The sequence below is a fragment of the Saccopteryx leptura genome, chromosome 3 (assembly GCF_036850995.1).
Source record: "Saccopteryx leptura isolate mSacLep1 chromosome 3, mSacLep1_pri_phased_curated, whole genome shotgun sequence".
NCBI lineage: Eukaryota > Metazoa > Chordata > Mammalia > Chiroptera > Emballonuridae > Saccopteryx > Saccopteryx leptura.
Window position 1 is genome coordinate 11,026,148 of NC_089505.1, and position 25,519 is coordinate 11,051,666.

At 44.7% G+C, this 25,519-nt stretch overlaps 1 protein-coding gene across 4 annotated transcripts in view; it reads right to left on the reverse strand.

Annotated features, from left to right (window-relative positions):
- ARID1B (AT-rich interaction domain 1B) overlaps positions 1–22,898 on the reverse strand; it is a 429,345-nt gene extending 406,447 nt beyond the window's left edge. For 2 of the 4 annotated variants that reach the window (XM_066372937.1, XM_066372935.1), the window contains exon 1: positions 20,757–22,898. In XM_066372937.1, the coding sequence (XP_066229034.1) occupies positions 20,757–22,505 (1,749 nt within the window). In that variant the 5' untranslated portion in view covers positions 22,506–22,898. The remainder of the gene's footprint in view (positions 1–20,756) is intronic. The other 2 variants (XM_066372938.1, XM_066372936.1) reach the window with 1 other exon arrangement.
- Between the last annotated feature and the right edge of the window lie 2,621 nt (positions 22,899–25,519).

A 25,519-nucleotide genomic window follows, 5' to 3' on the forward strand; every position in this document is an offset into this window, starting at 1 on the left:
TCTCTGTCTTGAGAAATCTCTCCAGACATTCAAGGATGTCTCCCTCAGACCAGCTGACTCACTACTTCATGTTCACAATCCAGTCACCAAAGATCTCAAGAGCACCCAAATATATCGGCAGTCTGATATATTATAAAATCTATTTGCTGCACATTTGAAATTAATCCTCATAAAATCGTGGCTCCCTCCCCTCAGCGTACAGATTTACTGGAATAACCCTTAATAAGGAACAAGGGCAGCAGACTGTGGAGCTAATCTGACTCAAGTGCGACTCCTGGAGCCATCGCTTAATGGCCTTGGAATCTATAAAATGGGAACAGCAAAACCTGTCACATAGGACTGCTGTGAGGATTAAATGAGACATCTCAGATGACATGTGTGGCCCTCAGTGGGCACGCACTGTGTCCTGCCATGTGGAGACACTGCAGCAGACGCTGGCGTACAAGGAAGGGAAAGCCCCCCGACATCTAAGGGAGCACCTCGCACAGCACCTGGACTCAGGAAGGCGAGTCTTCTAGCCCTCTTTTCAATTAAAAAAATTTTTTTAAACAAAAAGCCCACCCCTCTTCTAACCATCTGCAAGTCTCTTTCATTCCCTGCTCGCTGCGCAGCCTACGGCAGCCTGCCTCCTTCCTGGCTCTCTTCCCAGGTCATACGTGGCCAAATGACCAAGAGGTGGTGCTCCCTCCTCACTGGACCATCCGTCGTGCTCACCACAGCTGTCCACATCTACCTTCCAGAAAGCTCCGTCCTCCGCAGCTCTGCGGAGCTCTCCTGGCTCTCTGGCTGGCTCCTTTCTCACTCCTTCAATGTTGGTGCTCCCCAGGCAAACTCATGATCCTGCTCATGCTGAGAACCCACATTTATATGCTGAGCCCAAATCACCCTCCTGTACTCCAGGATCCTGGTTTCCTACCCGCCTCTGAGCATCACCCTTCAGCGTGGAATGTACCTCAAATCCAATGTGTCTCTTACTAAACATACACAATGATTAACAAGCAACTGAACACCCTCAAAAAAAAGTTATAGCCGCCCTTGCCGGTTGGCTCAGTGGTAGAGTGTCGGCCTGGCGTGCAGGAGGCCCAGGTTCGATTCCCGACCAGGGCACACAGGAGAAGCGCCCATCTGCTTCTCCACCCCTCCCCCTCTCCTTCCTCTCTGTCTCTCTCTTCCCCTCCCGCAGCCAAGGCTCCATTGGAGCAAAGTTGGCCCGGGCACTGAGGATGGCTCTGTAGCCTCTGCCTCAGGCACTAGAATGGCTCTGATTGCAGCAGAGCAATGCCCCAAGATGGGCAGAGCATCGCCCCCTGGTGGGCATGCCAGGTGAATCCCGGTCAGGCGCATGCGGGAGTCTGTCTGACCGCCTCCCCGTTTCCAACTTCAGAAAAAGAAAGAGATAACGGGAAAAAAAAAAGTTATAGCCATGTATTGCTCCAGGTGGAGTCAGATCAAGGACTGTGTCGACACCTCTTCCTCTCAGCTGGGAGGGTATGTGCCGTGTCAACCACGGACAGTGAGAATGCTGTACCTGATCACTGTCCTATGACACAGGTACGTGCAAGCAGTTATTCGTGAGACTGTGGAAATAATGGTGGCGGTTCCTCTACATACTGACTTTATTACATGTTCATCTACAGCCTCATTACATAAACAATATTTGAAAGTGTGCAATTCCTCTGCCTTCCCCTATAAAGGGTACCGCCCCCTGAGGCTGGATGGTTGTGCTGTCTTTGGGATCCAATTTCACTGGAAGGTAAGCCTTATGAAAACAGGGTCTGAGTTTTATTCATTGCACCCATCACACGGTAGGTACTGAATCAATATGAAAAGCTCTGTGTTGAATAATTCAAATACATACATAAAGTAACATAGCATCTGGCAATTAATTATTGGCAATCAACTTAGGTCTCCCACCTACCCCCACTCCCGGCTTCCCACTCTTCTTTCCCAGGGTCTTTTGGTGTATGGCAAGTTTCCCTTAAAATGTCCCCGTATTACTATACTCAGTGCTTCTCCTACAGATTGGCGTCCAAGGCTCTCAAAGACTCAAGGGCATGGAAGGCTTGGCTTGCTTCTCATCAGATTCCCCAAGGTCATCAGGCGCTGGCTAGCGCAGCGAGTTTCCGCCCTGTGGCTTGGCAGGACCTGGCTCCTTCTACCAGCCCTCACTTCTCGTCTGCCGCCCAGCTAACCTCTCCACGTTGTCCTTAACACATGGCAGAAAAGAAAGTTACCATGGGAAACTAAATAACTATCATCTATGCTTGAAAATGGGGAGAAGGAAGGGCTTTATTCTCTTCCAACAGAGTTAAGTTCATGAGCATTGTGCCAGTTCTTTTCTTAGAGCTTCGGAGCTGTTTCAAAATGTTAAGATTGCCCTGTTGAAAATCAGAGCACTAGATGAATGATACGTCCTACGGAAATTCTCTGAAAGGCGAACACAGTCAAGTGTCAGCTTTCCAGGCAAAAGATTCCCTGTATCCTAGGGAGCTAGATAAAAATGGCTGCTGTGCCCCTGAAGAAGCCCACTCCCTTCCTAAGTGTAAAAAACCAAACACGATTCAAGGTCCAGTCAGAGAGAAAAGAACTTTCCGTGACACATGCAGCAGTATTTAAAAACAAAAAGAAAAGGTTACCACTTGTCTTGTTTTTTCTTCCTGTGCATTCTTAAAAATACTGTTAATTCATTTGCTTGAAATGGGTTGAGTTCAAAACCTATAAATCCATGCTTTACCCTAGTAGCGATACATCATTATAAGTCATAAAACAAAATCAAACATTTTTATAAAATAGGAAATGAGAGAGGAAAGCCTGCATTTAATCCGAAGCTAAAAACAGCATTTTGGAGCTAAGTCATTTGGAAATATTCTCGGTCTCAAATTTAACAGTGAGCAGGAGATAAGGAAATACAAGTGGAAAAGGCAGGAAACAGCCATGTGCAAGGGCCAGCACCGTGATCTCCTACTGTTCACACGCTCCGCAGGGCTGCTTGGTGGGATTTCACTTCCATCGCTTGTCTGAGACAAGGCTGTGAGCCAAACTGATTGTTTTTAAGCCGTGAGATTCGGTTCTATTGACAAAGTTTAAATTAGAGAAATGGTTGGGGACATAAGAGGGAACTCCTTGTATTGCACCTTCCCTTCAGACATAATTAGGAAGAGGAAGACGAAAAGGGTCTCCGGAGCCATCCCGACACCCCCCAGCCTGGCCACACTAGACATTCCCCAGTTAACTAAGCAGCAAAGCAAACGAAGCATCTGAGTGGGTCCGGTGCTTGAGTGGTTTCCGTATCTTTCAACGCCACTGAGCCTGGCTCCCAAAAGGCCATGCGGTGACAGCAAGGACAGACATGAGCACGACAACCTGCCACGAAATGACCCTGACAAACTGGAGGGGTTATTTTGCCTTACATCTCTTCTGCATTTAACATCTTGATTATTGTGATATGCTAATTTGGGGGTTTGTCTTACAACTTTCTCCACCACAGTTCACTCTGGGCACTAAACGAACATTAAATTTTATTTTGTTGGTTTCTTACTCTGAAATTCACTCTTCCAGCTCCTAGTATTCTCCCTTCTCTCCAATCTTCTGACCCCTAATTCTCACCTGACTTCCCTTTTTTAATCTCCTTTTATACTTCCTTGGACTTACATATTTCTGGACTTGCAACACCATGTGACCTTGAGACACAGTCCAGCCCATTCATCCATTTCCTCATCCAAAGATACTTATTAAGCACATACTACAGGCTAGACACTGTGGCAGACGCTGGTCCATCAACTCCCAACCCGTTAGCTTCAGGCACAGGCACACGGAACCAGCCCCAGAAAGAAGAGAACCTATGTCCCTCTTTCAACGACACTTCACAGCACCCCTTCTGGACTTATCTCAAAGCAGTGACCCAGATTATGGGGCAGAGTCTCCCCTAATAGGCAGATATACATTAATGTTCGGTGACACCATCTGAAAAATCCAACAGCCACCTACACGCCCTTAGAACACGAATTCTTTCCTCTTCCTTGTCTGTTGTACTATACAGCCAAATTACAACAAAAACTCAATTTTAAGAATGTCATTCATGTCTTAAAAACAAAAAAATCTGTTTAAATTTTACCCCTAGCCCATCAATGACCTCTGCGGGAGGCATAAAGGTGGGATGAGGCCATTCCACAGCCTGACAGCACATGGATCCTTGTGGAGGGCTCTGGGGACCTGATCTGTGCCCCCACCCCACCCCCACCCCCACCCCCATGTGATTCTAACACGCATCAGGCTTGAGAACCACTCCTTCAGTAGAGAGAATGTAGGCTTTAGCATAGACAAACCTGGGTATGGAACAAATGTTTTAATTCTAGCTGTTTCCTTGTCTATAAAGTAGGGAGCCTGCCTTGCAAATCTGTTGAAAGGATTGCAATTAATATGTTCAATGTATATGAAAAGATGTTCAACATCACTATCGGAAATGCAAATCAAAACCACAATGAGATAGCACCTCACACCTGCTGGAATGGCTATCATCCAAGAGACGATAAACAACAAGTGTTGAGGGGGATGTGGAGGAAAGGGAGCCCTTGTGCACCACTGGTAAGAATGTACACTGGTGCAGCCAGGGCGGAAATCAGTATGGAGGTTCCTCCAGAAATGAAGGCTAGAGCTACTATGTATATGATCCATCCATTTCACTTCTGGGTGCTTACTTGAAAAACGTGAAAACGCACCTTCCAGCGGGGACGACCCTGTCGCTGAGGCTCTCCATCCCGCTCCAGGGGCGGGGAAGGGAACACACCCGGAGCAGGGCCTGCGCCAGGGGTGGGAAAGACCAGGTGCAGTCAAGTCACCACAGTCTTTAGGGCGCACAGCAGTGGCTGTGGGCTGGCTGACCCACTGCCCTCCGTGGGCCTGCAGGGGGAGAAGCACAGCAGTGGCTGTGGGCTGGCTGACCCGCTGCCCTCCGTGGGCCTGCAGGGGGAGAAGCACAGCAGTGGCTGTGGGCTGGCTGACCCGCTGCCCTCCGTGGGCCTGCAGGGGGAGAAGCAAGGCTGACAGAGGGCACGCCAAAACCGTCCCGAATCGGGATGCCTGGGGAGCCACTGTGGATACAAATATATATGTGTGTGTATGTATGAAAACACTAACTCACAAAGATAGGTGTACCTGTGTATTCACTGCAGCATTATTTACAATAGCCAAGACATGGAAACAACCTAACTGTCCATCGGCAGAAGAATGGATAAAGATACGGCATATGTACAATGGAATATGACTCAAGATGCAATACTGCCTGCCATGTGCAACAACATAGCTGGTCTTGAGGGTGAAGTAAGTCATACAGAAAAGAACAAAAACCATATGATTTCACTCATGTGGAACATAAAACAAAAAAGTAACAAAACATAACAAAAACAAACTCATAGGTAGAGCACAGAATGGTGGCTGCAGAGGGGCAGGGAGGTTTGGGAGGGCAAATGGGTAAAGGGGTCAGATCCATGGGAACGGATGGAAACTAGAGGGTTTTTTTGTTTTTTTTTTTTGTTTTTTGTATTTTTCTGAAGCTGGAAACAGGGAGAGATAGTCAGACAGACTCCCGCATGCGCCCGACCGGGATCCACCCGGCACGCTCACCAGGGGGCGACGCTCTGCCCACCAGGGGGCAATGCTCTGCCCCTCTGGGGCGTCGCTCTGTTGCGACCAGAGCCACTCTAGCGCCTGGGGCAGAGGCCAAGGAGCCATCCCCAGCGCCCGGGCCATCTTTGCTCCAATGGAGCCTCGCTGCGGGAGGGGAAGAGAGAGACAAAGAGGGGGAGGGGTGGAGAAGCAGATGGGCGCTTCTCCTGTGTGCCCTGGCCAGGAATCGAACCCGGGACCTCTGCACGCCAGGCCAACGCTCTACCACTGAGCCAACCAGCCAGGGCCGGAAACTAGAGTTTTGCTGGGGAGCCTGCAATAGAGTATACGCGTATCAAATTACAATGTTGTATTACTTGGCATTTATATAATATTATTAACCAATGTTACCTCAATAAAAATGCAATTAATGGAATAATTTTTAAAAAAAGTAATGATACATCCTTAAAAAAAATGCAGTGTGCCTGGCACACATAGTTCGTGTTCAATAAACAAGAGTATTGTTACTGTCGTCATTTTTATTATATCACAATTATTTAGGACTCCTAAAAATCGCTCCTTGAACCTGCATTTCTTTTTCTCTTTAGCAGGGGTAAGTGGGGGGGTAGGGACAGACAGGGCCAGACAGACAGGAAGGGAGATGAGAAGCATCAATTCCTGGCTGCAGCACCTTCGTGGCTCACTGACAGCTCACTCACACGTGTCCTGCCTGGGGGGCTCCCCTGCCTGGGGGGCTCCAGCCGTCTGGCTCCTCCTCTGGACCAGTTCCTCTGTCTCCTTCAGCTCAGCCACTCCCCACTCACAATAACTTAATTCTGTGTCCCAACTTCACAGAGAAGCTGGGAAGACTTCATTAATCCCGCCGTCTACGTATCCCTTATGTCTGTCACATTCACAAAAACTCACGGAAGCCTGTACAGTCTCCATAATCGTGATCAGATAACTTTCCCCAATGTTTTTGTTAGTCCTCATATGGAAAACACACAAGTCTTCCTCAAACCAAGGGGTAATTTTCCGTCCTGTATCCATTATGCATATTCCGACAAAGACATTCTGCTTTGCACCCTGTACGAAGAGCCAGGTATCCACAAGACCCTCTCCCACAGAGTGTATAACAAACGCTCTGCCCCATAATATCCCACAAACCCTACGGTATGCAGGACAGGCTCGGCTCTGAAAAGCACACAGAAGCACTCATAAATTTCCAGCTGCCCTAACCATCCCCTCCTTTTGCTAAGAAACAAGCTAAGAACTATGTCAGATCCATCATTCTTTATAGTAATAACCTGCCTTCTGAATACTACCGTCATATCAACTTAATCAAGTGTCATGACTATTTATTTATACTGAATTTTACTTTAATTTCTAGCATGTTTACTAACAGATCAACATTCTTTAAAACTAGTTTTGTCTAATAAAAATCCAAAAATCCACTATTCTTTAATTGCTTTTATTAGTCACTACAAAACTGAGTAAGAACACATGAGTTATGCTCTCTCTCTAAGAAGCAGTTCATTTCAGAACCGTATCGGGTCAAAACCAGAAACATGCTGCTTCGCCCGCATACTGGTGTTAACGTTCATCTCTCCAACTTTCCGTAACTTCTACTTTTGAAAGGCTTGTCTAACTGCAATGCCCTTAAACTCAGGCTTGCCCACAATATTAAAATTATTTAATTACCAAGTGCTATTAATAAATAAACAAAAACTCAAAAAAATTTTCAAATACTTAGGTTAGAAAGAAAAAGAACACGGTCAAAACTAATTAGGAATGCCCATAATAACAATTTCCTCTCTTAAAAGACACTGTTCCAGCACCCCTGCATTTATCTCTGTGCGCTGCTTTTATCAGCTCCTCCGCGTCAGCTCATTATTCACACCATGGAATATTCATCCTCCGCGAGGTAGGAGCTTGCCTGCCTCCGTGTTATCTGTCCATGTTCCATGAGAATCCAATTTCCTTGCATTACCTCTGCCCAGGTCAGGGATGAATGGCTGTCAAATTCCCAGTGGAATAAAAAGAAAAACCCTTTCTTCCTGAGGCAGCAAGTTTCAATTCACAGAGCACATGGCTAATCTACATATGTGAAGGTCACGGCACTTCAGTGAAAGAGGTTAAGAATGGAACAGCTCACGTAAGGGGTTGTCTTAAACATCTTGGCATGATGCCCAACAAGTAAGATTGTTGAAAAGCCATAGATAGCTTCTGGCAGCAGCAAGGGGGAAAATATTTTGATCATGTGATGCCGCACACACTACCTAGCTTATTTCATGTGTGAAACTTTGAGAGTCCCTAAAAAACACCGCACATGCAAATCAAATCCAGACTTCAGCTTTACCAGTCTGGCCGTGCTGGTACACCTCCTCTTCATAAAATGCATTTCTATGAAATTTCTAGATATACTGAGAATACAACTGCAACATATTTACAACCAGTTGGCTCAAACATCTTAACAGCTGATTACAGCTTCTCTTTTTGTTGTGTATTTTTTTTATTGATGGTTATTAGGGTCACTGCTTCACTTGGACTATTATAAATATAATTGCTGAGAAGATTCTTGTCAGTATTTTTGTGAAATGTCTTCATTTCTCGTAAGGTAAATTTCTATGAATGGATTTTGCACGTTCAATAAATAGATACGTTTAAGTTTAGAAGAAACTACCAAACCATTCTCCAAATTAGTTCAGTAACAACACAAGACGTCCCATTTCTCATACACTTATCTCTATATTTGGAGTCTTTTTTATTATAGTCATTCTGGTGGGTATGTCGTGGCATCTCACTGTGACATTTTATATTATCATTACTCTGATGGTTTGGAACTTTTCATGTGCAATTTCTCCATTCATAATCTTCTTCTCTGAAGTATGTATTCAAGTCCTTTGCATGTTTAAAAAAAACTAGATGGTTCTTATTTTTGATTTGTTGGTGTTCTTTATATATTTTGCATACAAGCTCTGTGTAAAATACACTTATTGCAAATATGTTCACCCAGTCTGTAATATGCCTATTCAGATTCTTAAGGGCTGATTACAACTTCTTTGTGTTAGTTTTTCAATGAACCATAAAACTACTTAGACCAAGAAAGGGTATTTAGACTAAAAAGGAACATTTTTTAAAGTTATCCAAATACACATAACTGTCTGAAATAAAATTCACCTCTACCTCCATGTTTCTCTCTTCTCATGAATAATATGGCAAATGGAAAATTACGCAGTGATTTTCAACCTTTTTTGAGCCGCGGCACATTTTTTACATTTACAAAATCCTGGGGCACACCACCTACCAAAATGACACAAAATGACACTCTAACACAGTACATATTATACATATAGTTAATAATATAGTTTCTAAATGTATTTATACTCACACCTGACCATGTCTCACGGCACACTGGTTGAAAAACACTGAATTACAGGAACTTAATGCACAATGAAAATACAAAAATGCTTTTCATGTCCTATCGTTTCTAAATCATGGTAAAGTAAAGCTGCTTTAAAGCACTCACGCCTCTGACAAACGGCTCCGCGGAGAAAGAAGGCGCAAGTCTTGCCACACACCTGGATACAGGTGAGGAACCCAGACGGGCAGGGCACAGCCCCGCCTGCTGTTAGCGCAGCACCTGCCTGCTGCTTGGCCAAATGAAATGACAGGAACTTGGCTCGAATGGGGGGGGGGGGGGGCTTAAACCCAGCAAAATCATAACAAGTGTGATTACAACTTTTAACACTTGTAACTTTCAACAGTTAACAATAATAAACTACTTGTTTAATTTATGAAAAAATAATGAGAAGCAAAAGACCCACTTCAAAATTGGAAAGCTGTCTGCCGACCACCAATTTCCTTCAGCTCAAAAGTCAGATTGCTTATGAGGCCAGAGTTATTCAATTCATATTTCCAATTAAATGGACTTGTAAGTAAAATAAAAATATCCCACAAACTGTCTTACCTATTTTAATCACCAATATGCACTTAGTAATCTGTGGACATTCCTCTATGATAAACAATGACCCAGACGAAGTTTAACAATTTAGGAATATACTCTGGGTATCTTATCAGGTACTGTGTCCCTACACCAAGGGCCACTAAATGTTTGTTGATGGTGGTGAAATTCGGTGTTCCAATTACTGCTCTTCTGAATTTTTCCTTATCAGTTAAAAAAATAAGATTAAAAAAAATTGGACAATTACAGGAGACATTTTAGACATGTGATCAGTTGCTCCATAACTAACTTTTCCTAAATACTCAGCAAGGTAAAGACATATCAGGCAATAAAAAGAAAAACCTGAAACATCTTGATTAGAAATGAGCTTCAAGTACTAACCCTTTTGTTCTGGGAAGAAAGACTAATAGGCTGTTAAGTTAATTAATACAGAATCACCTCTAACTCATTTTAACTCCTGAGCCACGAGAATATACAGTCCTTTGTTGCAGTATGAAAATGTCCCTTTCCTTGACAGGGAGTCTAACCGTGCTTTGTAAAGTCTACTTCCTACTTGCGTAGGAAGTCAAGCATTCCTTCCTGCCTCTTTAGAAATTAGAGACTACACCTCAGAGAGGTGAAGTAACTTGCCCTAGGTCATTCAGCTGGTAAATGGCCCATTTTCCCGGCTCTCTAACCTGCACGCCTTTGGCGCTCTCTTCCCCCAGCTTCAGTCCCCACCCCGTTTCTCTGCTGAACTGCTCGTCAACCAGGTCTTAGCTGATGAGAGCCGATCTGCACCCAGCCTTCCTACTCCTACCCTGCCCAATCTAGTCTCTGGGAGGTGTCCCTCTAAAACCAGAGCTCCCACCCAAACCGTTTCCACTGTATTGCGTAGCATGGTCCCTTGTCCTTAGTCACTGTGTATCAATTCATCAAGGTCCAGACCCTCGTCACGGAGGGATCCATCATCCAAGCCGGTGCCAAGCACACAGAAAGCTCTCCACATCTGTCTGATGCCCCAGCTCTGCCTACGATGGCACAAACCTGGGCCCCAAAGCCCTGACAGAGAGAAGACTAGTCTAGACAGTAAAGTAAGTGAACTGACTTTGAATTCCTTCAGGCCGATAATACCATAAAGTCGTTTTTTTAAGCAGAAAAAAAGTCACTACCCAAAACAAAACCCAACCTAATCGCTTTCTCCTCAATGTGGTAACACCTAAAAACAGTCTCCCAGCACACTGACCTTCCAAACAAAACAGTGAAACATGACAGAACAGATTTCCTTGAAACTGACATTAGAAATGTGTACTGGGCCTGACCTGTGGTGGCGCAGTGGATAAAGAGTCGACCTGGAAATGCTGAGGTCGCTGGTTCGAAACCCTGGGCTTGCCTGGTCAAGGCACATATGGGAGTTGATGCTTCCAGCTCCTCCCCCCTTCTCTCTCTCTGTCTCTCCCTCTCCTCTATAAAATGAATAAATAAAAAATAAATAAAAATAAAAAAAAAGAAATGTGTACTGGTCAGGAAATTTTCAACTTGGATACATTATTAACTCCTCTTCAAAGAGTTCTCAGATGATGCACTTTGAGGTAGATAGTCTTTCTGCATAAAGCTGCAGAACAATCATGTAGCCATTCATTTTCATTTCTATTTAGTTAAAACACCAAGAGTCTATAATAATTCACCAGGGAAAATTACTGACCATTTGTTATATTTACTCTTTGTATCCTAAGTACCAAGTGATGCTCAGTAAGTATTTGTTCAGAATAGAATTGAATTCTGTCCCTGGTACTTTTATAAAGCTCAGCATAAAAATGTTTATAAACAACAACTGTTCTCTACATATATGAGGCAGGCCCCTGGCATTCACAGATTTGACATTCCCTGTTTAACTATCTGAAAGCAGCCTAGTCAATTACAGTCTTGCTTAGGATCAGATCTGAAAGACATACTCAGGGAAGTGAAGTACATAGAGAAGCAGCCAATGAGAACACAAGTCCACCACCCAGGATCTCACAAAACCCTAGCTTGAAATTTCTGAACCTTGGTTCCCTTGCAAAAAGTACTTCCCTTAAAAAGCCAGTCATTTTTGCAGATCATGAAAATGGGAAGGTCTGAGAAGTGTAAGAAAGGAATGATTCTTGGTAAAGAATCTAATTTACTAATGAATATTAGGGATGGGATAGTAATGGGGCAGCGGCAGCTGGTTCCAATGACATCAGCGGACCACAGGCTCCATCGGTAAACCAAAACCAATTTACGCAACTGCTTACAAGAGTCCCAATCAGTACAAAACTACATTTTTTGAGGGAAATTACAGTGGAGTTCACAAAGTCTAAGTATTTGCACTGGTCTCAGTTCACATGTCCTGAAGTGTCTGGGAGCTGGTGTCTTTAATAAGCTGTTCAGTGGGTGCAGAGCCGAGGAGGCAGTTTTTTAAAATTCAAAGCAACACAGAGTTTTGCAGCTGGGAGGGACTAGGGTCACCTGATGGATGGAGGCAGAAACTTGTCCTCGACCACACCGTGAGGTGGGGCAGGGCCAAGCAGAGGACAGAACCTAGATCCCCCTCCCCCCACTACACCAGAGGGAAGGGGAGGCAGGTGCCCTGGGAGTCACAGCGGTGACCTCGCCAGCAGACAGCATTCCAGATGAGGAAACGGAACCCCGGCCCCATCTCAAGGAAAATGGGCACTGAAGCCTACCAATGAACAAAGTTCTGACCAACATCAAGGCCATGGTCTTTCCATTACTTCACATGCTTTGTAATATATTAGTGAGCTCTCATAACTCCTCATAATCACAGAGTAAACTAATATGCAACAAACATACCAGTTCCCTTGGAAATATGTCTGCTTCTTCAGAAAGATACTTGCTCAGCAGTACAGGAGCAATGTTTTACATTTCTATTTCCAAGGTCATCTATAATTCATCGAGTAAAGTGAATTTATTATAAAAAAAATACAAACTGGAAGCAGAAAACTTAAAGGTTATTAAAAAGGGTTTATAGCTTGATATATACAGGTGCGGCAAAAATAGGTTTACAGTTCATATGGAAAGCCAAACAATAATTAATAAATAATATAATAATCAACTTTTGCAATTCACAACTGTAAACCTTTTATCTAACCCTATATAAACAGATGATCACTGAACATTTAAAATTTGCTTCTTAAAATTTCAGAAATGAGATGCCAAGTGCTAGACATTTTATAATTCACAATCATTTCAAAATAAGGCTATGAAGTTTGGTGAGCGCTTTAACTCCCAAGAGTCTCATCTGAAAAAGAAACAGGAGATACTAAGAATTCTAGAACAGCCTCCACTAATCATCAATGCCTCGCTTTCTGAAAGGTTTATTTCAGGACCCAGAAGCAGGAGCTGGATTTACTCCTCAGCCAGCATACATTATCCAAACAGTTACCAAAAATACTCCAGCAATCTAAGTATCTTCCTAATTCTGAGCAGGCTGTTTTAACTTTTTTCCAAGAGCCCACGTAATGTACAAAATTGAGATGAAGAAAAGGACCATTCTATATAAATTTCAAAGTGATTATATTTTCCCTCTTTTAGTTATTATTCTCTGAGGATCTATATTTTGCCCTGGCACAAAGCCAGTAATAGATTGGTTGAAGTAGAAGAAGAGTCACTAGCTCAAATCAGCTATATCGCCACAATCTACAATTATTGTTTTGCCAAAATCCACTTCCTCCACCCCACCCCCCAAAAAAAGAAAACAGGCCAACAGACTACTGACCCACATGGTTGCTATTGCTCTTTGTTTAAAGGAGCAAGTACTAAGTCAATGATGCCACAATCCCATGCCCAGGGGCAGTGGGGGCGAGCGTTGGCAGCATCTCTCTGCCTAACTCCACACCAGAGCAGCAGCAATCCTAGGTCCTAGCTACTCGCTATGTCTGGCCCAAGATTGATTAAGAAAATGGGTTCTAGGCCCTGGCCGGTTGGCTCAGTGGTAGAGCATCGGCCTGGCATGCAGAAGTCCCGGGTTCAATTCCCGGCCAGGGCACACAGAAGAGGCGCCCATCTGCTTCTCCACCCCTCCCCCTCTCCTTCCTCTCTGTCTTTCTCTTCCCTTCCCGCAGCCGCCGAGGCTGCATTGGAGCAAAGATGGCCCGGGTGCTGGGGATGGCTCCTTGGCCTCTGCCCCAGGCGCTAGAGTGGCTCTGGTTGCGGCAGAGCGATGCCCTGGAGGGGGAGAGCATCGCCCCCTGGTGGGCAGAGCGTCGCCCCCTGGTGGGCAGAGCGTCGCCCCCTGGTGGGCGTGTCGGATGGATCCTGGTGGGGCGCATGCGGGTGTCTGTCTGACTGTCTCTCTCCGTTTCTAGCTTCAGAAAAATACAAAAATAAGAAAAAGAAAAAGAAAATGGGTGCTCAATAAATATTTGCCAATTGATTATCTGGAGTGGATATTTATCTAATATACACCTCATAGCATACACAAATGCTAAATGTTTACACCTTAAAAAATAATTGTTGCTGCCTAGCACAAGTTCTCAAACCACAGTTCATTCTCCCGGTGCTCTCTATGGAATCCAGCTTTAGTTAAAGTACATAACTGATCATATAAAGATGCGACTATATGTCAGCACCAATAGCAACTGAAATACAATTCCAATGTTTCACACAAACAAAAAAATTGCATGTTCATAAAACTACTCAGAATCTAAGAAGTATACCTTCACAGCTGCCTCTAAAATAGAATTAAAAGGCCAATCATCTTCATTTAAGATTTTTTTTCCACATACCAAGAATTTCTGCCATTCTGCAGAAGACTGCAACTGAAAACATAAGGGAGGCGCAAATCGGGCTCAGAACAGTATGAAAACGGACACAGCACCGCACTGACTGGTGTCTGCTCTGGGTTGGGCTGTTCAGATGCCCACGAACTTAAAGCACAAATAGAAAAAAAATATCACTGTAAATGGTTTTCAGTAACAGCAGAAAGATGAAACCAATAATTTAAAGAAGAGGCTAAAATGCAAAAGATGAGAGAAGTAAGTAAAGGGAAGGGGGAATGATCATGAGAACTCATTTCCATTTCCTATCACTTTAATGAAATCCCAGCTTTCTCTCAACAAAGTACCCCAAACCTTTACTGAAGCAGAAAGGCTTCAAAAAGCCGCCTTTAAACTTTCTATGACAGTAATGACAATGAAACAACTAACCTACACAACACTGATGTCCGAAAGGACAAACCCTGGGACCATTACAGCAATGTCAGAATTAAAAGGAAGTAATAGACTAAAAACAAACAAAAACCCCCATTAAGGTTCCTATGGAACATCTGAGAAAGAATTTACTAATCAACTATGAAGTAGCAAGATTTAATGTTTATAAAAATAAGACTGTTTTGCTTATGATACTCATTAATAACTATTTTAAATTTTGACACGAAGAAAATATACATTTTACTGATATTTTAGTCTGGGCAGATGAAATGGGTGGAGCAGCTGCTCAACAGTGTAAACATCCTTACTGCCACCGAACTGTATGTCCATCTTACATTGCATGTATTTTACCACAATAAAAAATGCATATATAATTTCTTAGCATCCCATTCTTTTTTTTTAATGTTGTCTAGGATTTTCTGGATTTCATCAACTATGGCCTCCTTTCCAGAGTCACTTAATAAGGACTGACTTCCCGTGTGGTTCTCAGGTTTCACCTTTCATCGAGGCCCACAGGAGGCTGAAGCGCACCGTGCGGAGGGTGGTGAGCAGAGGCCACTTCCAGTTCAGGTCGAAAGGACGGCCCAGCTGTGACAGATCCACTTCCAGATTCTGCTGCCATCTCCCTAGGACTATCCCGGTAAACCCGGTATGCTTAGGATCTTAAGCTGTTACGGTCTCTTTCTGAGCAATAAATATCATTGAAGAAACACAAATTAATGTCCTGATTAGTTCCTCTGTCCAACTAAGCAGCCTTCTAATATTCGTGGCATGAATCCACTCAGAAGTGGGTTTGAAGACTGCTTGTTTGATCCTATTCCAGTAAGTAAATCAGTTTTCTTAGAATTCCTGCAAGTTAGATTGTGAAAGCACGTTTGCTGAAAACTTATTGTAAAAACACACATTTTACTTTGACAAATAAATGCACTCAGTCACTCAGTGTGAATTGTTAAGTTAAAGCTACTTAACATGTATACGTATCATCAATTCCATTCATTCTGATGTTAGCATAAGGCAAAATAAGTGGATATTTAATGATACCTATAGCATTGTCTTTTCATCAAATTTCTAAGAGAAAAAGTCACTAAACTATACCAAGTTTGTAGATCAACATCAATTCATTCAATCACCCAATTAAACCAAAGAGGGTCACTTAGTCTTGTATAAATAGCCTCCAACCTGGAAAAAGCAACAGTGTGTTATAGATCTACAGTCATGTCACACAAGTATGTATCTCGGGTGGATGAGCAGACTTGCCTGGTACTTCTCCACACCACAGGGAAGGCCATGGGATTACTCAGCCTCCCTCCTGCACACACTGCAAGTGCGAGGCTCTACTTTACATGTCCACAGAGTCTGTGCAAACCTCCTGACCACAAAAGGGCACCCTGAAAACACAGGTGACCAAACACCAACCAATTCCAAAAAGGCCTAAGACGGGGGAGGTGGCCCCTGAAGTGTGAACAGCATTGTAAAATGTCATAAAAATTTTGTAACATCCATTTTCAAAGTTTAAATATTGCAAAAAAAAAAAAAAAATAAGTTAATGGATTGAGTTTTATTAATATACATTTTGAGCCTCCATAAATCTGTTGCTTTAAGTAACACACGACAGTTCTTTCAAACATAAATATAAGCCTTTACAAGTCTACATAACAGTCCAAAATCAAAGTGACACAAGGGAAATATTAGTTCCTGTTCCTCAAATATGGATCAAAGCACAGAGATCCAGGACCCAAGCAGAGGCAGCCAGCCTAGTGTAGAGAGAAAAGCCTCTGTATTTAGGGCACTGAGCAAAAAGCTACTAGTTTCCTATACTAACATACATCCAAAATTTACATCTCCAAATCAGTCTTCAAAATAAGTAGCAAAACGTTATCGACCCCAACAAATCTGAAATCAAACCAGTCTCCTCCAAGGCGAGGAGAGGGTTAAATAGATAAAATGATCATCTTTGCGGTTCACCTGCCCGTCATACTGGTATTCATAAGTAAGTTCCTATTACAACAGAAGTGATTTTATTTTCAGATGCACCCTGCCCCAATCTAAAAAGTAATAAAGTCCATTAGTAAGAAATAGAACTGGAAACTCAACTGCATTCTATTACACCTACCTTTTTAAAAATGTGTCTGTGTCTAATAAAGTTACCAAGTGAGTTAATATTAAGTCTTCCTCGACATTGCCTTTTATTTTTAAAAGCAGTTTTCAAACCAGAATTAATGCTATTTTTATACAACAGTGAAGGTGTTATTCTCAATTCTAAAGAAGGGACATGCCATTTAGGGGTAAGTACACACTTCTGATACTATATGACACTGGGGAAGATGGAACGAGTATAAAAAGCCTTGCCAAAAATTCATTCCTAAACATACATAAAAAATAAAACCAAACGAGAAAGAGGAATTAAGGTTCCTCACTGTAGACCCAAGGTAAGACTATGTTGCTCCCTCCTGGAATACACTGATTAATTTTGTGTTAATATAAATGTAAATTTAAGTGATAGCTGTCTTAAACAGTAGTTGATATTTAAAAAAAAAACAGTCAAAACTAAGTACACAGAAAGCAGGAACTCCAAAAAAAAAAAAAAAAAAAAATTAAGCCATGCATAATTTCATCACAGATAACCTAGAGAAACAGAAAACTGTAGACATTTTTATCATATTTTCTCTGTTTTTTAAATGATAGGCCTTTTCTAGGAATCACAGCTGCTAATTTCACGTCTTCTGATGATAAAGCAGCCGGCCAGCCATACCTCGGCAGATACATAAATTTAGGCCACAAAAATGTCTTTACAAGATTTAAAGTATCAGATAGGTTAAGATTTCACTGGGAGGAAGGACACTGGAGAGTGACATTATGCTAGCTATAATGTATCTTTTATAAATTTTAAGGTAATCAGGAACCAGCCCTTAACTTCCTGCTTTGTGAGCCAGCTAATTACTTTTCTTTTAATGGTAAATAAGGCTCTTTTTATTACATTGTATTATATTCTATAAAATTAAATTTAAAATAGCATTAATGGAATTCAGTACAAATGTAGACGTTATAAAATCTTAGTTATGTGAGGAAACCTCAATATTCCTTCTGAGACTGCTCTAGCTGAACACTTTATCTCACAAAATCCCAAAACTATATCATAAAATAGCTTATTTCACTTTTTAAAGAGACTTCCCCCTTCAATATATTCACAGGTTTTGTTTCTAATTACTAAAATATTTGCCACCCAATACAAACAATTTCCTAAAATCAAAAATGAAACTAAATGTGTTAAAAGCCACAAGTAAATTTTATAATTTAACAACATAATTTAATAGCATTTTATGACCTATAGTTATGCAATAACTTAATATTTTGGACAAATGGCTGTTTCTTAATCATTTACCATAACAAATACTAAGTAATACTAGCATTCCAAAAGAATATGAAAAAAAAAAAGACACATTCCATAGGTTATATGGTAAGGTGCCTAAAAGAAATCTGTGAATCTAGGTCATATTCCTGTCATTTCCTCCCCCCCCAAAATAAAAAAGCTATTTTTCAGGGTCACACTGAAGACATAATGGATTCACCTCATTCCAAGAAAACAAAATACTTAAAATGATTGTTACCATTAAGAAAGAATAATCCAAAGTAACACAAACCTACATCTGCCTGTATCATCCTTTCATTTCTAGTTTACAAAGACGTGAATTTTAAACTGTCCCTTTAAAAGCAAGCTGACAAAGCAAATCTTTTTTAAAAATAATTATGGGGGTTTATTTACACAAGGTTTCTCTATGTTTTTACCTGTGTGAATCAAAAATAATTGAAAGTGTATGTTTTCTATCAAGAATGGAAAAATATATTATCATTAAAAGTAAAACTCTACTAAGTAAAGATGTGAAAGCAGTGGACATTAACATCCTCAGCCTGAGATTCAGATGATTATCAGTTAAATTCAATCTTTTAATCACTCCAACAAGTCTCTCCTCTAAGTTATGATTATTATTAAAATACACCTTCCTAAGCAAATGAGCTCAGGGGAAATATATATTAAAACCACTGTTATTACTTTCTAACAGATTAAATTTTAAAAACTTCCACAGCATTAAGAGGTCTACAAAAGAAAAGACATTTGGAAGAAACACAACCAACATAATTTGAATGTAATATAGTCCCTAATTCACTATAAAAGCAGTTCAAATAAGACTCACATTACCAATCTAACAAAATAATCAAGGGGAAAAAAAGGTTCTTGGGCATTTCTGCATTCTCCAAATCAGAAGCAAATACAAAATTTCACAACAATGTCCACTGTTCCCTTTTAACCAATTGTCTGCAAAAATTATGTTTTTTTCAAATATAATAATTCTAACTAAAACACCTCATCTACAAACAACTTAAAGTGATCAGAATCATTACAAACACAAAGTACTAGAAATAGTTTTAATTTTGTTATAAATCTAATTAAGTTTCACTAAACAATACTGTTGTATATCAGAATCTTGACAATTTTAATAGCGTAACTTTTAATTTTATGCTAAACTGTGATGACACAGTTAATTGAAATGTTTCTTCCAGTTGATTCTGTAAAAGGTATTTTTATAAAAGCTTAAGAAATCCAAAAATTGGTAAGTTTCATTATATTTCAACTGCCATATCGTCACCCTACATTTAAAGACTGTGATACATGCAACGTCCATGTCAGGATTGTCAAAGATCTGAGTTTCATAAATGCCCAACACTGAACACCAGTGTAATGTTTTTTATGTATTTAATCCTTATTAATAACATGATTCGTAATAATTTAAGCTTTAAATAATATTCAGCCTTGCATCTGCTTGTCATAGAAATCAGTTATTATTTGTGGCAAGAATTTTTGTGACTGTACGGCTCAGCACTTCTATTTACATCAGCAGTGCTAAATGCCCAATGGTGAGAGGGGAGCCAATCAGATGGCAGATTAGATGTCAACTCAGAGGCAGCTGTCTGGAGACTATTACAGCCAGTTTACCTCCACAATTCAAATTCCAAACCTTGCAAAGGAGATCAAGTCAGTCTTTAGGCTCAGCCTACGAGCAAGAAACAGCAAGACTGCAGGACACTTCCTACTGACGCTGTAGGACTGGGGTGACAGCAAATTAAAGAAAATCCAAATAAACCCAGACCAGAAAGATCAATTACCAATAGTCTGCTGTTTTCCCGTACTTGCTGAATAAAATACATGCCTAATCCATGATCAAAATAAATTCAATTAACCCGGAATGTGTTCCTTTAAAACAACCTATCTCTTGAAGGTGACTCCTTTCAAGCAGCCCGTAAGCCAAATAATGGATTTCCTGGCGATTCTTAGGAATGAATCGATATGTTTTAGAACATTTTATCTCCTCATCGTTGTACACTTGTGTATTATTTTTGCTATCAAACATTCCACCTCAAAGCCCGCACCGAATATCTCTGAATGGCTGGGCAGAACTACGAAAAGCACCCTCGGATACCACAAAGCTAACATATTTTTCCTCCTTCACCCTGGAAGCTAAGAGGGAACGTGGTGTGGCTGGAGGTAGGACAAAGTTCCTCATTCTTTCTCGGGTTAAAGCTTATTGTTGGCGCTAACCGAGAAGACAGAGGCGATCTTCCCGTCGAGACCGTGCCGGCCGGAGCGCCGATCTCCTTACAAAAGCCGCCGGCCGTCCCCGGCGCCCACCCGGCTGCCAGGCGGCGCAGTCCTCGGCTCCGGCGCGCAGCTCCGGCCTGGGGCGGGGTGGCCGGGCGGGGTGCTCGGCCGCCGGCAGTGCCCGCGCCCGGCCCGGCCCTCGGCCAGAGCCCTCGCCAGGCCCCCGGGCCGCGCGCTCGGACGCGCTGCGCGCCCCTGCCTCCGAGCCAGGCGGCCGCGACTGAAAATGGCTTTGGGCGCCCGGCCCCCGCCTCCCCCGGCAGCAGACGCGGAAAAAGTACGCGGAAAGAAAGAAACTAGGGCTCGCGGCGCGCGCCGAGGCCGCCGCGGCGGAAGCAGGCCCGGCTAGCGCGGGGGTTACCTGGGATCTGCCCATGGTGGGGCCGGGGGTGCCGGGGCTCATCGCCGGGTGGCTCCTTTGTTGCGCGGCCGCCCAGGCCGGGCTGGCAGCGGCGTACTGGGCGCCCATGTCCTTGCCCAAGCCCATGCCCGCGGCCGCCTGCTGGCCGCCCGCCGCCGCCCCCGCCGCCGCCGCCGCCGCCTGGGACTGGGGCTGCGACGGCGGCGGCGGCGGCGCGCTGGGGCTGCTGTAGTCGGGGTAGCTGCCGCCGTAGCTCCTCATCATGGGGCTGGGCGAGGTGAGCAGCTGGTTGAGGGTCGGGGTGGCCCCCGACGGGTGCTGGTTCTGCCCGGCGAAGCGCTGGAAGCCCCCCGCCGCCGCGCCGGCGGCCGCCTTGCTGAGGCTCGCGGCCCCGCCGCCCCCGGGGCCCATCATCATGCCGCCGCCCTGCTGCCGAGGGGAGCTCAGCACCCCGTACCCCGAGGACGAGCCCCCATAGCCGCCGCCGCCGCCGCCTCCTGCTGCTGCTGCCGCCGCCGCGGCCGCCGCCGCCACAGCTCCCGCTCCTGCTCCTCCTCCTCCACCTCCTCCTCCTCCTCCTCCTCCGCTGCCTCCTCCTCCTCCTCCTCCTCCTCCACCGCCTCCGCCTCCGCCGCCGCCGCCGCCCGCGCCGGGCCGGCTGTAGCCCGGATAATGGTTGTACTGGCTGTTGGGGTACCCTTCGTGGGAGTTCTGCAGGGGGTCCATGCTGCTGGGGGCTCCGGCGGCGGCGGAGTGCATCAGCCCCATCCCGGGGCTTTGTTGTCCGCCATGTTGATCAAAGCAAGGCCCAGCGCGGCCGCCGGGGCCGCCGCTAGCAGGGGCAGCGCTGCCATAGTAATTATTAAACTCCGAGACGGCCGCCTGGCCGCCGCCGCCCCCCCCGGGCACGGCGACCGGCGGCTGCTGCGCGCCCAGGGCGCCCAGGCCCGGGTGCTCGTACCGGCCGCCCGCCGGCTCCCCCATCTTGGGCGGCGTGTCGTCCTCGTCGGCCGGCTTGCTCAGCAGAGGCTGGCCCGGGGGGTCGGCCTGGCCGCCCGCGGCACTGTCCTTGGCGCCTCCATGTTGCGGCTGCTCCATGTCGGGACCGGGCAGACTCGCGCCGCCGCCCGCGCCGCCGAGGCTGTTGTTGTTGGAAATGGGATGCTGCTGCTGCTGCTGCTGCTGTTGCTGCTGCTGCTGTTGCTGCTGGAACTGGTTTAGCTGCTGCTGTAGTGCGTGGTGGTGGTGGAGGTGGTGGGCATGGTGGTGGAGGTGGTGGGCATGGTGGTGGTGGTGGTGGTGGAGCTGCTGGTGGGGCGGCGCGGAGGGGGCTTCGCCAACGGTTTTCAGTTTGTGGTTGGGGAGCAGCCCCGTCTCCATGGCCGAGCCGGGGCCCGACAAGGAGGAAGAGGAGGACGCCACGGAGGAGGAGGAGGACGGCGCGGCGGCGCTTCCACCCTCCTTGAGAGCCGCCTCGGATCCGCCGCTCTTGGCGCTGTGGGTGCTGGCGGCGGCGACCGCCGCGCTCGCGCTATGGGCCATGTTCAGTTCGTGACGGGGGCGCAGGGGGTGGTGGTGCACACTGTTCAGGCCGCCGCCGCCGCCGCCCCCCAGCAGGGGTCCCGGTGCCGCCGCCGCGCCGCGCGCCCCCACCTCCGGGTCCCGGGCCCCGGGCGCCGGCCGCGGCCCCGGGGGCGCCCGCCGCTCGCCGCTGCCCGCCCGCGCCGCCGCCGCTGCCCGCGCGGCCATGATCGGCGCGGCGTGGCGAGGCCGGGCGGGGGGCGGGGGGAGACAATAAAACCCACTTTTTAGTCCGCGGCCCCTCCTGTGCGCATCCACACGCCCCGACGGGGATCGCGCGAGCCCCCTCCCCCTTCGCAGGCCCGCCGGAGCCGAACCGGGAGTCGCGCCTTACGGTCTGGGCCTGTTCCCGCTGTGTGCTTTCACGGGGAAAGTTTGGAGTTCGGGTTTAAAGGAAACTTTTTCCCTCTCTAACCCGGATATGGGGAAACACACGGCCGGCTGAGCCTTTCGGCCCAGCAAGGCATGCGAGGGAGCTGGACGAGCCCGAGCAACTATTATCCACTTCTCTCTGATTACCCGTGTGCACTCGCAAAACGCGGACTGGACTCGGCGGGCCGCCGCCCTGCGGGCCCTGCGCCCGCCGCCCGCCCGGCCCTGCCGCCGGGGCGCAGCCGCGCAACCCCGGGGACTCGGGCCGGCCCGGCAGGAGCCCGAGCGCGGCGGCGTGGGGCGGCTGCAGGCTGCACTTTCCCCTCGTGCCTCCGTCTCCTTGCCAACCGGGCGTTCGCGTGTTTGTTTTCTCATCTAAAAGGAACGATACAAAGGTGGAAAACGAGTCTGACGAGCAGACAAAAGAAGGAGAAGGGCTGGGGAACAAAGTTGTCTGTTGTCCTCAAAGGTTATGAGGAGCCGACGGAGAAAGAAAATATTTGGGCAATCTGGGCAAAATCGCTGCCTCTCCCAGGAGTTACGTAATTTTTCAGAATGTTGCCTCTCTGCCTTGATATCGGGCCATCAGCGTAATTCTCACAACTCCTTCAAACTGCAGAATTAGGAGAGTTTAAGTGAAGGTTAGCCGCAGTCGAGGAGCAGTGGACCCTGTACACAGCATGTACCCAGTGAATGCCTGTTATTGACTACGCTAGCCCCACAGATAATGTTAACAGAACTGTTTTTAAGGCACTTTTTGTATGTAGGTTTAGTGAAAACTTAAAGTATTCCCAAAGGAGCGTCTTTCTTACATACACTTGTCCGTCCTCTCTAAAAGGAAAGCCCTCAAGTTTGAAGAGTGGTGTTGTATGTTCCAAACATCTTGCACATGGAAATTTAACTATGGGTGCCAAAAATAGTGACAGCTAAGGTTTATCTCATACCTTCATAAATCTATAGGACACCTTTCGCAGTATTTCAGAGGTTAATACCCACAATTAACCCTCTTGATATGAGTTCATTTCTAAGTAATTTAAAACAAAACTAAAACGTTATATTTAATAAAAATAAGATCAATAATAATATAAATCAGTCATATTTAATCCTAGAGTAGACATGTTTCCTACTTTGTTCTTTAAACAATACTGTGTATTTTACCACTTTACTATGTTTTAAATGTGTTTATTGTTAACTTATTGCCAAGTAACAACTTTAATATCTTCAATAGCAGGACTTCTTAACTTAAGCAGAGCTCAGTCGTACTAGTGTGAACTCAAGTTTTCACGGATGGAAAGCATTTGAAACCAAAGCTTTCAAGAGGTCACACTAGCTGAAATAATATATATGATTTTGGTAGAATGTAGTTTTCTAAAATGATTTTATTCTTCAGGTTTTCATAATGACTGTTTTAGTTTATTTCAAGCGCAGTGGCTTTTTTGTTTGTTTGACCATGTGCTAATGGTACATGACTAAATGAAATAGGATAGATGGGAAAAAGGAAGGACTGATTGGGGGAGGGGAATCAGGTGCATACCCAAGGGTCATTACCAAGTGTAGGAACAACACGTTGCAGTTCTGTGCAAACAACTGGAAAACAGTGTTATATCATCCAGTGTAATAGAGAATAACAGAATTGTAAGGTGAATTCATGCCAAGTCATTCATCAGTTTTTGCCAAGAGATATTAATACATCTTGGTTAGTGTGCCTTTTTGATATTTTTTTTCTGGATTTTCTCCTTTTAATATTCAGATACAGTGCATACTAATTATATGCATTATATCACATAAGTTGAATTTTTTAAAGTATTTTCATATGCAAGTATAACTATGTGTCTGTTTTGTGTATGTGTGTATGTACATATATTTTTAAATCAATTACATATTTATGTTTTTAGGCATAAATTTATAGGCAAACTAAATACATGCATACAATCATAGAAGTACATTTTTTTCAAACCGATTAATACATCAGAGTCAGTTCATACAAGGGTAGCCATGTGTCTGGCTTACTTTTACAACTGATTCTAAAAGAGAAAATGAGTCACCAAGTTCAGCTCTGGCCCATTTCTTTAAAATATTATTTCACGTAGAAAAACCATGAAACTAAAAAAAGGAGGGGGAGTAAGTAAGTCAAAATCTCTTAATTCCATTTGCTTCAGGACACCGTCTAGAAGACTGGAACCTAGAGGCTATGAAATAGAGGCCCCAGCACAATGGAATCAGTCTGCTATAAAAGGCGACATGCCAGTTTCTCTTCCCGGGTGGCAGATGCCACACCCTGAAGCAGACAGAAGGCACTGCAGTCTGTGAGAGAAGCAAACACAAAGCCGGCAGGACTTGGTTTTGTCTTTTAAACCACAGAGAACGCGAAAATACCTCTTTTAAAGGCATGTTGCTGAAGACAAGTAGGGAGCTATTCATTCAACTTACACTTTCCAAACAGGGCTTGAAAAACAAAATTAAGTCCTCTCAAGAGTTTCGTTTTAAAAATCCAGGACTTAATAAACAGAACGGCAGTTGTCAGAGGCCTGTCAGAACGTGGTGAAATGGGTTCACACTTCACAAGCGCACAATTGGAACGACAGATTATAACTTCTACTGTCACTGGCCTTCACAATGTGGCGGTTCTACATTATTTTCTTTTTGGATTAAAAGGTAGTGGAAATCACCGCGTTCATTTTTCCTAATGAATTCCTTATTTTTACACCTCTTGCCTAAATTTCAAACCATGATGACAACTTTAATAAGTTACTCTGGCCACAAAGAAGCCACAGAGGTGAAGGCCCAGAGCTGCCAACAGCCACACTGAG